The sequence below is a fragment of the Argopecten irradians genome, chromosome 11, assembly GCF_041381155.1.
Source record: "Argopecten irradians isolate NY chromosome 11, Ai_NY, whole genome shotgun sequence".
Classification (NCBI taxonomy): domain Eukaryota; kingdom Metazoa; phylum Mollusca; class Bivalvia; order Pectinida; family Pectinidae; genus Argopecten; species Argopecten irradians.
The window spans coordinates 42,047,533-42,062,217 of NC_091144.1; the positions used below are offsets into that span (position 1 = coordinate 42,047,533).

At 32.1% G+C, this 14,685-nt stretch overlaps 2 protein-coding genes across 2 annotated transcripts; one reads left to right on the top strand and one right to left on the bottom strand.

Moving 5' to 3' along the window:
- Positions 1–343: 343 nt before the first annotated feature.
- Positions 344–8,440, top strand: LOC138335604 (hydroxylysine kinase-like). The gene is made up of 3 exons (XM_069284775.1): positions 344–463; positions 1,388–1,562; positions 7,921–8,440. Exons 1-3 carry the CDS (start codon positions 434–436, stop codon positions 8,394–8,396), a joined length of 681 nt encoding a protein of 226 aa, XP_069140876.1. The 5' UTR covers positions 344–433; the 3' UTR covers positions 8,397–8,440.
- Positions 8,441–12,243: 3,803 nt separating this feature from the next.
- Positions 12,244–14,671, bottom strand: LOC138335606 (M-phase inducer phosphatase-like). Its single transcript, XM_069284777.1, has 3 exons — positions 14,463–14,671; positions 13,258–13,375; positions 12,244–13,018 (listed from the first exon to the last, which is right to left on the bottom strand). The coding sequence occupies exons 1-3, from the start codon at positions 14,564–14,566 to the stop codon at positions 12,872–12,874; spliced, it is 369 nt and encodes a 122-aa protein (XP_069140878.1). The 5' UTR covers positions 14,567–14,671; the 3' UTR covers positions 12,244–12,871.
- Positions 14,672–14,685: the final 14 nt, after the last annotated feature.

A 14,685-nucleotide genomic window follows, 5' to 3' on the forward strand; every position in this document is an offset into this window, starting at 1 on the left:
TTTTTCTCTTACAAAAATATGACACATATCATATTTATTATTATTATTTTTTAAAGTATAACTGACGTATATGACAGTGAAAGTGATGTTTATTTTTTGTTTGTGATAAATGTCAATGTTTATAAGATGAAAGTGATGAGTCATTATCATACATGTATGTAAGTGGTGTGGTGCGTGAAAGCGCTCCTGTGTGGGGACTTTGGTTTCTATTTTTGAAGGCTGACCCCAAGGTCCCAACCTTGCAAGAATTCAGATGTATAACAAGTCTGGGGTATTAAAGGTTTGTTTGTTAAAAAATAATGCAGCACGAGATCAATGTATGAACCGATGTGTTTCAGATCTGAAGTGTTTGGTACGGCTGCTGGAGTACATTCCGGGCCGTATCCTCCGAGGTGTCCCCTACACAATCTCATTACTGACTCAGATAGGCAACATGACGGGTCGCCTAGACAACGCTCTCACGGTAAACTCTCATTTAAAGACAAAACCACTCCACCAACATATGTTTTTGCATGTAAAATAATGGCTTTAAAGTGATGTGGAATTCTGCAACTGTGTATTAGAATTTAGATGCATGAATGTCGCAAGGCTTTCACAGAAAGACGCCTGAAGACGCCTGTGAAGCCAGCAAGGCCTTGAGACAAAGTCTTGAGAGGTTTTTTTCCCCATTTTTTTAAAATTTAAAAATGGCCCATCGCCTACAGAGCAGAAATGAAACTCATTATTTGAACAATAATTAGTGTTTAATCGTGTATATATATGTATGTCTACTTAACACAAACAAATTATATTAAATAATGTATTTTGCTTTTGGTACATGTGCAATCGGTTCTTCATTCCATATAGGACATAGTGCCACCGATTTTGTCGGGATACAATGAAATTATTTTTATTATTTTTATCCGAAGTAAAATTACAAGATCAAACTTTTCAATGGTGGTAGTGGTGTAAAGTAAGTAACTTTTGTAAAATATACTAAATACATTGGTCAGTGGTGGAGCATCTTTGAATACCTTCGCAAGGAACCATTGGCTTTTACTATATGTACAGATGTATATACTGTATCTAGAATGATAATAAATTTGAAATGCTCCTTACAGACGGAACAATATGTAAAATAAAGAAAACTGGACACATTCTTTTTTTTCAAAGAAGAGAGCCGTCTAGACACGGTGAAATCGTTAAAAGAGTTTTCTTTATTTTACATATATACATGTATACTGGGACTTGTAAATAAAGTTTACGGATTACGTCCTCCTTGCATCATGGAGAAACCAGTGACAAAATGGTGCCTCCGTCACATATACAAAGCACTAAGTTTAAACATAATATTATGCCTTAATTTCTTCTACAATCAATCTTAATTATTCATGTTTGTACTACGTAGGACTTCCAGCATCCGGCACACACTCGACACCGCCGGATCTGGAATCTGACAGAAGTCTCTGATCTTCGGAGATTCATTTACTGTATACGGGACGAGGACAGATCCAGACTCATACAGGATGTCATACACAGCTTCCAGTCTGACGTCACAAAGAACTATAACCTTCTCAAATCAGGTTTGTATAACGAAGGATAATTCAAACGTAATTCATATTACCATTGAGCACTACGACTTACGTTCCTTTGACAGTAAGCTACCTCGCAGATAGTGTGTCTGTCTATTGAAGATATATTAGCTTACTTTTACAATAATTCTGTATAGTTGATAATATCTTTTAATTTCGCTTGATTCGCGGGTCCATTCGAAATCGCGAAATTTAATACCTCGCGAAATTTATCAAAATCATGGTTTCACGTATTATAGTCTGTCACAAAAATTTGAGTGTATAAGGCTAGAAAGATAATTCGCTAAAATAAACCCCCGTGAAAAACTTCAAAACAGAAAATCGCGAAATTTTACATCTACAAAATTTAACAATTATACATTTGTTAAAAACAACCAACATAAACAACATAAACACTCACTTAAACACTCACAAAACACTCACATAAACACTCACAAACACTCACATAAACACTCACATAACACACTCACATAAACACTCACATAAACACTCACATAAACACCACAAAAACACTCACTCCATAAACAATCACAAACACTCACATAAACACTCACATAAACAATCACAAACACTCACATAAACACTCACATAAAAACAATCACAAACACTCACATAAACACTCACATAAACACTCACACATATAAACAATCACATAAACAAAAAACACTCACAAAACAATCATAAACACTCACATAAACACTCACATAAACATCACATCCAAACTCACACTCACATAAACACACTCACATAAAACAATCACATAAACACTCACATAAACACCACACATAAACAATCACAAAACACTCACATAAACACTCACATAAACATACAAAAACACTCACATAAACACTCACATAAACACTCACATAAACAAAACACTCACATAAACACTCACATAAACACTCACATAAACACATCACATAAACACCTCACTCACATAAACACTCACATAAACACTCACATAAACACACATAAACACTCACATAAACACTCACATAAACACACTCACATAAACACATAAACACACATAAACACTCACATAAACATCACATAAACACTACACATAAACACTCACACATAAACACACATAAACACTCACATAAAACATCACATAAACACTCACATAAACACTCACATAAACACTCACATAAACACTCACATAAACACCATACAAACACTAAACATCACACACATCACAACACTCACATAAACACTCACATAAACAACTCACATAAACAATCACATAAACACTCACATAAACACTCACATAAACACTCACATAAACAATCACAAACACTCACATGAACACTCACATAAACACTCACATATAAACTATAAACACTCACATAAACACTCACATAAAACATCACATCACACAAAACACTCACATAAACACTCACATAAACAATCACATAAACACTCACATAAACACTCATAAACACTCACATAAACACTCACAAACACATAAACACTCACATAAACACTCACATAAACACACACTAAACACTCACATAAACACATAAACAACATAAACTACAAAAACATAACACTCACATAAACACACACACAAAACTCACATAAAACACTCACATAAACACTCACATAAACACTCACATAAACACTCACATAAACACTCACATAAACACTCACATAAAACAATCACATAAACACTCACATAAACACACACTAAAAACACTCACATAAACACTCACATAAACACTCACATAAACACTCACATAAACACTCACATAAACACTCACATAAACACTCACACACAACAAAACTCACATAAACACTCACATAAACACTCACAAAACATCACAATACACTCACATAAAACACTCACATAAACACTCACATAAACACTCAATAAACACTCACATAAACACTCACATAAACACTCACATAAAACAATCACAAACACTCACATAAACACTCACATAAACACTCACATAAACACTCACATAAACACCCACATAAACACTCACATAAACACTCACATAAACACTCACATAAACACTCACATAAACACTCACATAAACACTCACATAAACACTCTCATAAACACTCACATAAACACCACATAAACACTCACATAAACACTCACATAAAACACACTCACATAAACAATCACAAACACTCACATAAACACACTCACATCAAAAACTCACAAACACTCACATAAACACTCACATAAAACACTCACATAAACACTCACATAAACACTCACATAAACACTCACATAAACACTCACATAAACACTCACATAAACACTCTCATAAACACTCACATAAACACTCACAAACACTCACATAAACACTCAACATAAACACTCACATAAACACCACATAAACACTCACATAAACACTCACACATAAACACTCACATAAACAATCACAAACACTCACATAAACACTCACATAAACACTCACATAAACACTCACATAAACACTCACATAAACACTCACATAAACACTCACATAAACACTCACATAAACAATCACAAACACTCACATAAACACTCACATAAACACTCACATAAACACTCACATAAACACTCACATAAACACTCACATAAACACTCACATAAACACTCACATAAACACTCACATAAACACTCACATAAACACTCACATAAACACTCACATAAACACTCACATAAACACTCACATAAACACTCACATAAACACTCACATAAACACTCACATAAACACCACATAAACACTCACATAAACACTCACATAAACACTCACATAAACACTCACATAAACACTCACATAAACAATCACATAAACAATCACAAACACTCACATAAACAATCACAAACACACATAAACACTCACATAAACACTCACATAAAACACTCACATAAACACTCACATAAACAATCACAAACACTCACATAAACACTCACATAAACACTCACATAAACACTCACACTCACATAAACACCTCACATAAACACTCACATAAACACTCACAAACACACATAAACATCCACATAAACACTCACATAAACACTCACATAAACACTCACATAAACACTCACATAAACACCACATAAACACTCACATAAACACTCACATAAACACTCACATAAACACTCACATAAACACCACATAAACACTCACATAAACACTCACATAAACACTCACATAAACACTCACATAAACACTCACATAAACACTCACATAAACACTCACATAAACACTCACATAAACACTCACATAAACACTCACATAAACACTCATAAACAATCACATAAACACTCACATAAACACTCACACAAACACTCACATAAACACTCACATAAACACTCACATAAACACCACATAAACACTCACAAACACTCACATAAACACACTCAAAAACACTCACATAAACACTCACAATAAACACTCACATAAAACACAATCACACAAAACACTCACATAAACACATCACATAAACACCCACATAAAACACATCAAAACACTCACATAAACACTCACATAAACAATCACAAACACTCACATAAACACTCACATAAACACTCACATAAACACTCACATAAACACTCACATAAACACCACATAAACACATCACATAAACACTCACATAAACACTCACAAACACTCACATAAACACTCACATAAACACTCACATAAACACTCACATAAACACTCACATAAACACTAAACACATAAACACTCACATAAACACTCACATAAAACACTCACATAACACTCATAAACACTCACATAAACACTCACATAAACACTCACATAAACACACATAAACATCATAAACACTCACATAAACACATAAACACTCACATAAACACTCATAAACACTCACATAAACACTCACATAAACAATCACATAAACACTCACAAACACTCACATAAACACTCACATAAACACTCACATAAACACTCACATAAACACTCACTAAACACTCACATAAACACTCACATAAACACTCACATAAACACCACAAAACATAAACACTCACATAAACACATAAACACTCACATAAACATCACAAAACACTCACATAAACACTCACATAAACATCACAAAAACACTCACATAAACACTCACATAAACACTCACATAAACACTCACATAAACACTCACATAAACACTCACATCTCATAAACACTCACATAAACACTCACATAAACACTCACATAAACACTCACATAAACACTCACATAAACACTCACATAAACACTCACATAAACACTCACATAAACACTCACATAAACACTCACATAAACACTCACATAAACACTCACATAAACACTCACATAAACACTCACATAAACACTCACATAAACACTCACATAAACACTCACATAAACACTCACATAAACAGTCACATAAACACTCACATAAACACTCACATAAACACTCACATACTGATGATCTTAATCTCGTACTTACGCAATATTTATTTCCCATGCATTAAAACCTGGTTGTTTGAACTCTACTGTAGTCGAGAGGTACACATGCATGTCAATTCAAAAGAAACATGAGTCAAGGAAGTAATACCTACGCTTGTTTAACTCTAGATCCTTATAGTCATATGTCTGTAGGATACTTAAGGTAGTAAATATAGGGCAATGATGTTCATTGTTCATGTTTTGTGAACATTCGTGACTGTCATTAATATGTGATTTTATTTCTTTTTTTGTTTGTTTCTTTACAAAGGGGCAGATTGCCAAATTCGATAATGTTTTGTCCACACAGTTACAATTACTTCTTTGCCCTACATTAAAAAGAAACATGTACACAATTTTATTTGGATTATTAGTGTACATGTGCACGAGACGAGTGAATGTACATGAATATGTTTGTGATAATATGCATGATTAAAACAAAGCATGACGGTAGTGGTTTGATACTTTGTGGCATTGATGATGTGGATGATGAATATGAAAATTATGTTTATGAATGTATGAATGCGGAGAAGAAAGTGTTTCTTCCGAAAATAAAATTGAATAGGAAATAAATGTCCCATGAATGACCATGGAATAACATTTCGTTCATAAGCAATACTATTTCTTTTCGAAACTACCATTTTTTGTCAACGCAGTAATATATTGTTTTTCAAGCAATATTCTTTTATTCCAAAGCAATACTATTTCTTTCCCACGCAAAACTATTTCATTCATTAGCAATACTACTTCGTTCCTAAGTTAAACAGGTGAATTTAATGATTGCTAGTATATTACTTTTAATTTTCGTCTGTACTATTTTTATTTAGTATACTGTATATTGCCTATGATGCATACGTACGTACATACTATTACATAACGCGTTCCTCGGAGGATATGTGGATAGCTTCTGCTATTCATAGCCGCTATGAAAATTAGAAAAATACATTCAATCCATATATGTACATTAGAATAATTTATGAAAATAAAAAATTATTGAAAGGTTTTTATATCATATCTAAAATTATGACATCCATATACATGTACGACGAGAAACGAGATTAATGGAACAGCTGGTTGACGAAGTCTTTCCACAGCGTCGCGTTTTCAAGCTTCCGTCTTCCGGTCGACCTTTTTTGCTAATAACAAAAGATAAACTAGAAAGTATAGTTAAAATAAGATTTGATTAATTTATTACAGTGAACCTTAGTTGATTCTATATCAAGAAACAACACATTAGATATTATACATTAAAATATTGTGGGGGACTATTTTGTATTGATATGAAACTGGCGTATTGTTTAAAATCAGCTGATCGATGTGCGAGAATCGTTGTATTCATAGTGAATTCAAAGTGTTTTCACAGGCAAATGTTTGTTTTCGTCAGTTGGTTGATTCATGTAGTGACGAAACACTTCGAATGTAAATATACGTAATTATATTTAATTTGTCATGAGTAGAATGATGGGGGTTGTGCAACCTGTCGGTAGGAGATCGTCTAATCACTCTTGCACTTCGCCCACCATTCAGAACTACGTGTCAGTAGTGTCTCATACGCCAAATATATTTGGACATGTTTTATTTATATGTGGTGATAATGATTATGTAAATATATGTTGTAAAATGTGTGTGACACTTTAATATTTTTTTTATTTTTTATTTTTTTTACCATTTCATTCCTAAGCAATAATTTTTCGTATCCACAAATACAAATTTGTGCACTAATTTATGATCGCTTATAGTATTCCCTTATTTCTATTGAATAACTAGTCGTTCCTTAAGTTATAGGTCAACCGTAAAAACATCTATTTCCGAACGTAGAAATGAACTATTTAAACCGATGATACCCATAGTATTATCCGGTTTATACGGTAGATTATTAACTTTTATTTTATCTCGAAAGTAAAGTTACTTTGTTCTATTAATAGGAACATTACATGCTGACGTCAACGACTACAACATTCTTGTGAGCGAACAACCTACCAATGGCGAATATGACGTTATAGGAGTCCTTGACTTTGGGGATTCTGTCTACTCTTGTTACGTTTTTGAGATTGCAATCATTATGTGTTACGTCATACTTGAAAGTGACGTCATTGACCCCATTGATGCTGGAGGTCACACACTTGCCGGCTTTTTACAAGAGTTCTTACTTGGAAGAGAAGACTTGAAGGTGCTGAAACAGTGTGTGTGTGCACGATTTGCACAGTCTTTAGTGATGGGAGCTTACTCTGCTGAAAACGACCCAGAAAATGCTGAATATGTACTCTCCACGGCACAGAAAGGGTGGACAACTCTAAAAACATTGTGGGAAATGTCTAAACAGGAACTCTACGGTCGATGGAGTCGGATATGTCAAGACCATTACGGGATCGACACAAATTTCGGTGATGATCTTCAGTGAGCTGATCGCAGCCATTGATCAATTGAAATAAAAATAAAAACATCGCGAAACAAATCAATTTCATTTCATTTTTAGTTTATTTAAACATTTAAAAAAATAGAAAGACATGATTAGATGAGAAAGAAGTGAAGATGAGCACTGAAGCATAAAATCATCGACCAACCGTTCAGTTTATACATGATAATATATAGCCGATACTTCCTCAGATAAGTTACACATTTTCTAACACATACGAGGACCAATATTTGCTAATCTGATTAAACACCAAAACCACTGCTTATAACTGGGTAATATAGACTTCTACCCATGAGACCTAATGGTGATAGGATTGTACGAACCAACACATAAATATAGGCTCCAACTTATCACAAAGTCGACACTTACCGATTTAGTTTTTGTGTTACGCACAGGAATATTTCAGAATATATCCTGTTGGTTCCATGATAAGACAAAAATCAGTTTTCATTTAAAAGAAATCTTAGGAAAGGCCTAGGAATGGTTAAAGGTATACTTACTGATCTCTCCTAGTATGTTAATGTGCCACACAATCTGCCTGATAGCCAGTGATTTCGCCCGTGTAATACGTTTGCATATGTCATTATTGTAACATGACCTGGGGCGATTTCCATTAAGACGTTATGAATTAAGTATCAGGAAAAAGATGTGACGTTGGAATTTCGATGACGGCAGGATAAAAAATGGTTGCCTTAGTTGGATTTTAGTGGTATATTTTTGTGTTGAGATTCCTTATTTGTAAGCTGTTGTAGATACGTGATAAATACTATCTTAAATTGTGTTGATTTCACGAGATTTTATTAAACTCGTCTCAGAGTTTAAAATTTTGCTCGCAAAAGAAAAACTTGTCAGACTCTAAAGAATACTTAATTAAGATCCTTTATATAACTGACTTTATCAACTATTTAAGATCCTAAATATAACTTAATGTATCAACCATTTAAGATCCTATATATAACTGACTGTGTCAACCATTTAAGATCCTATATATAACTTACTGTATCAACCATTTAAGATCCTATATATAAGTAACTATATCAACCATTTAAGATCCTATATATAGCTGACTGTATCAACCATTTAAGCTGCTATATATAACTGACTGTATCAACCATTTAAGATCCTATATATAACTGACTGTATCAACCATTTAAGATACTATATATAACTTAATGTATCAACCATTTAAGATAGTATATATCAGTAACTGTATCAACCATTTAAGATCCTATATATAAGTAACTTATCAACCATTTAAGATCCTATATATAGTACTTATCAACCATTTAAGATCCTATATATATACTGACTGTATCAACCATTTAAGCTGCTATATATAACTGACTGTATCAACCATTTAAGATACTATATATAAGTAACTGTATCAACCATTTAAGATACTATATATAAGTAACTGTATAACCATTTAGATCTATATATAACTTACTGTATCAACCATTTAAGATACTATATATAACTGACTGTATCAACCATTTAAGATACTATATATAAGTAATTGTATCAACCATTTAAGATGCTATATATAACTGACTGTATCAACCATTTAAGATGCTATATATAACTTAGATGCTATCAAACTTAATGCATCAACCATTTAAGATGCTATATATAACTTATGCATCAACTATTTAAGATGCTATATATAACTGACTGTATCAACCATTTAAGATACTATATATAACTTAATGTATCAACCATTTGAGATCCTATATATAACTGACTGTATCAACCATTTAAGATGCTATATATAACTTAATGCATCAACTATTTAAGATGCTATATATAACTGACTGTATCAACCATTTAAGATGCTATATATAACTTAATGCATCAACTATTTAAGATGCTATATATAACTGACTGTATCAACCATTTAAGATCCTATATATAACTGACTGTATCAACCATTTAAGATACTATATATAACTGACTGTATCAACCATTTAAGATACTATATATAACTTACTGTATCAACCATTTAAGATCCTATATATAAGTAACTGTATCAACCATTTAAGATCCTATATATAACTGACTATATCAACCATTTAAGATCCTATATATAGCTGACTGTATCAACCATTTAAGCTGCTATATATAACTGACTGTATCAAACCATTTAAGATACTATATATAACTTACTGTATCAACCATTTAAGATCCTATATATAAGTAACTGTATAAACCATTTAAGATCCTATATATAACTTACTGTATCAACCATTTAAGATACTATATATAACTGACTGTATCAACCATTTAAGATACTATATATAAGTAACTGTATTAACCATTTAAGATGCTATATATAACTGACTGTATCAACCATTTAAGCTGCTATATATAACTTAATGCATCAACTATTTAAGATGCTATATATAACTGACTGTATCAACCATTTAAGATACTATATATAACTTAATGTATCAACCATTTGAGATCCTATATATAACTGACTGTATCAACCATTTAAGATGCTATATATAACTTAATGCATCAACTATTTAAGATGCTATATATAACTGACTGTATCAACCATTTAAGATGCTATATATAACTGACTGTATCAACTTAGATGCTATATAAATTAACTGTATCAACCATTTAAGATGCTATATATAACTGACTGTATCAACCATTTAAGATGCTATATATAACTGACTGTATCAACCATTTAAGATCCTATATATAACTAACTGTATCAACCATTTAAGATCCTATATATAACTGACTGTATCAACCATTTAAGATGCTATATATAACTGACTGTATCAACCATTTAAGATACTATATATAAGTAACTGTATCAACCATTTAAGATACTATATATAAGTAACTGTATCAACCATTTAAGATCCTATATATATAACTTACTGTATCAACCATTTAAGATCCTATATATAAGTAACTATATCAACCATTTAAGATCCTATATATAGCTGACTGTATCAACCATTTAAGCTGCTATATATAACTGACTGTGTCAACCATTTAAGATCCTATATATAACTGACTGTATCAACCATTTAAGATCCTATATATAACTGACTGTATCAACCATTTAAGATCCTATATATAACTGACTGTGTCAACCATTTAAGATCCTATATATAACTTACTGTATCAACCATTTAAGATACTATATATAACTGACTGTATCAACCATTTAAGATACTATATATAAGTAACTGTATCAACCATTTAAGATGCTATATATAACTGACTGTATCAACCATTTAAGATCCTATATATAACTTACTGTATCAACCATTTAAGATCCTATATATAACTGACTGTATCAACCATTTAAGATCCTATATATAACTTACTGTATCAACCATTTAAGATCCTATATATAACTGACTGTATCAACCATTTAAGATGCTATATATAACTTAATGCATCAACTATTTAAGATGCTATATATAACTGACTGTATCAACCATTTAAGATGCTATATATAACTGACTGTATCAACCATTTAAGATCCTATATATAACTGACTGTATCAACCATTTAAGATCCTATATATAACTGACTGTATCAACCATTTAAGATACTATATATAACTTACTGTATCAACCATTTAAGATACTATATATAAGTAACTGTATCAACCATTTAAGATCCTATATATAACTTACTGTATCAACCATTTAAGATCCTATATATAACTGACTGTATCAACCATTTAAGATGCTATATATAACTTAATGCATCAACCATTTAAGATCCTATATATAACTGACTGTATCAACCATTTAAGATGCTATATATAACTTAATGCATCAACTGAATGTATCAACCATTTAAGATCCTATGTATAACTTACTGTATCAACTATTTAAGATCCTATATATATAATTAACTGTATCAACCATTTAAGATCCTATATATAACTTACTGTATCAACCATTTCAAAAGTGTGTCTAGAATGCTAAGACGTCAGAACGCAAAGATAAACAAATAATTTAAAGTTATAACTATTTTACTACTAGTATAATTACACTGAACAACTTGTCTTGGAGAACAATAGATAAAATTGACAGGGAGAATATAACGGAAAAGAACATTGAAGTATAGAGGAGAAAAAGAGAATGGGAAAGAACATTTAGTTATAGAGAAGAGAAAAAACAACGGGCTTTGTTTATATCGCAACAATACCTCGCGCAATAACAAGTAATAAATAAGTAATTATTTACAAACAATTTGTTCTTGAAAACAAGAACAATAACAATGGGATTAAGAGCACTCAAATGCATCCATGAAAAAATATTAGATCTGTAGTATTATTTTAAAAACGCATTAATGTGTATACTCAGTACAGCTTTCCCAATACTATTCGTATGGTGCCGTGACAAAGATTGAGATTACAAATTATTTACATTTCTCAACATGATAACTGTTATCGCCATGAGACCATAATTTCCGGTTTACGTTCACCAATCTGAAAACTTCAATCTGTTCTGAACTCCTCGTCGTCTGTCTCCGATGCACCAGGACTTTGATTTTGACCGGAAATGACGTAGATCTGATTTGTGGTTGCTGTGAAGCATCGGGGTGTACCCCAGCGGGTCACAGTGTTCCTGGAACAATGAAAATAAAATTGCAATGAACACCACTGTTACCGGCTACTTCCTTGGTTTCGACAATGTCATGGTGGGAGGGTGAGATGAATGGGAGATGTCACAAACTTGCATTGTCAGCTTTAACAATCTTCACCTGGGTCAGTTATAAACAAGTTTATACAGTGTACTAAAAGTATGTCATTTTCCAAGCAATACGGATATGAAGCTATAAATGTGACATTTGGAGCCTTATTTACCTGACGACTGTGGAAGAAGGCCTTATATCCCTCGTGAAGTAGGTACACCTCAGGGTAGTTGAGGAGTGGGTAGCGGTCTATATTTAACTCACGGTCAAGTTTCCGCAAGAGTCGAGACCTAAAAGAGAATGCATTCAGTAAAAAATGGTACCAGTCTCGGAGCATATCTTTGTTACAGAATTAATATGAAAGTTCAATGTGCTTCATTATCTCAAGGTTATATAATTGCCAAGTGAATGCAGTTCAGTGGTAAAATGCTTAAATGAAAGCTTCACAATATCGATATCGCCAGACATATTATCAATATATTTCAAACAAAGAATTTAGAAATTCAAAATAGTCTACATTATTTTTGTATCTAATCATTGTAAAATATAAATGAAATCTTTTTTGTTTCGTTGCTTGTGCATTGATGTTACTTTTTTTTTTTACTTCATCGGGGTATGAAAATTTTTTTTGTTTATAAATATTATTATAAATAATGTGAATCAAGTTTGCCAACAAAATATATTTCATAACCCGATGAAGTTAAAAAAATATTTACATCAATGCTTCTATTTATCTTTTGAGACTACTTGAAAACATAAAATACGGTTAAACGTACGATTCTATTGATATTCGAATGGATTTTGTTTTCTAAATCAATACGTATCTTCGACGTCTCTATTGTGACGTCATTATTACGTCAAGTTTTCGCGCCATTCTCGAATTTTTTCCATTTAAGCATTGATGTCACTATTTTTTTTAATTTTATCGGGGTGTGAAAAAAAATTGTTTGCAAGCTGTGTGAATCCGACACAGCTTGCAAACAATTTTTTTTATACCCCGATAAAATTAAAAAATAGTGACATCAATTTGATAAAATTGAGTATGTTTAAATGTAACATTATAGTGGTTTTTCAGGGGATTCTTTTTTTCCGAATCAATACGCAACGTCTATGTCTCTATTGTGACGTCACGATAACGTCGGGGTTTCGCGCCATTCTCGGATTTTTTTTTCATAGTGGTATGCAAAAAAAATATTGGCCAATCAGAAAGCCAGATTTGGTATAAAAAACAAAGAAAAAATAATTATAGTAGTATGAAGGAAAAGAATCTGCCTATCAGAAAGTCGGATTTAGTATGAAAATAAATAAAAATCAATTATAATACCATAAAACAAATTTGTTCAAATTTGTTCATTAGTTCATTAAAAGACGACTTACATTCTCGGTCCTCTCGCTGAAGAAAATTCGCAATGGAAAACAAGGATGTCTCGTTTTGGGGATTGTTGAGTGGATGTTCCCTGCCGTAATAACCTCTCTATCATTTCATTAGTGTACAGGTTTTCGGCTCCCTAAGAAAAATGACAATTGTAATGTATTAAGAATTTGGCGTGAATTTTCAAAGATAGGATCATAATACACCCAGTTTTAAATAGTTTATGCA

Bases quoted from the DNA above. Each gene is read 5' to 3' on its own strand.
- LOC138335604 (XM_069284775.1), top strand. From the start codon at position 434: ATGACGGGTCGCCTAGACAACGCTCTCACG. The intron at 464-1,387 runs GTAAACTCTCAT...TGTACTACGTAG, and splicing joins GCCTAGACAACGCTCTCACG to GACTTCCAGCATCCGGCACA. The intron at 1,563-7,920 runs GTTTGTATAACG...TTCTATTAATAG, and splicing joins CTATAACCTTCTCAAATCAG to GAACATTACATGCTGACGTC.
- LOC138335606 (XM_069284777.1), bottom strand. From the start codon at position 14,566: ATGATAGAGAGGTTATTACGGCAGGGAACATCCACTCAACAATCCCCA. The intron at 13,376-14,462 runs GTAAGTCGTCTT...ATTCTCTTTTAG, and splicing joins TCAGCGAGAGGACCGAGAAT to GTCTCGACTCTTGCGGAAAC. The intron at 13,019-13,257 runs GTAAATAAGGCT...TCATTGTTCCAG, and splicing joins CCTTCTTCCACAGTCGTCAG to GAACACTGTGACCCGCTGGG.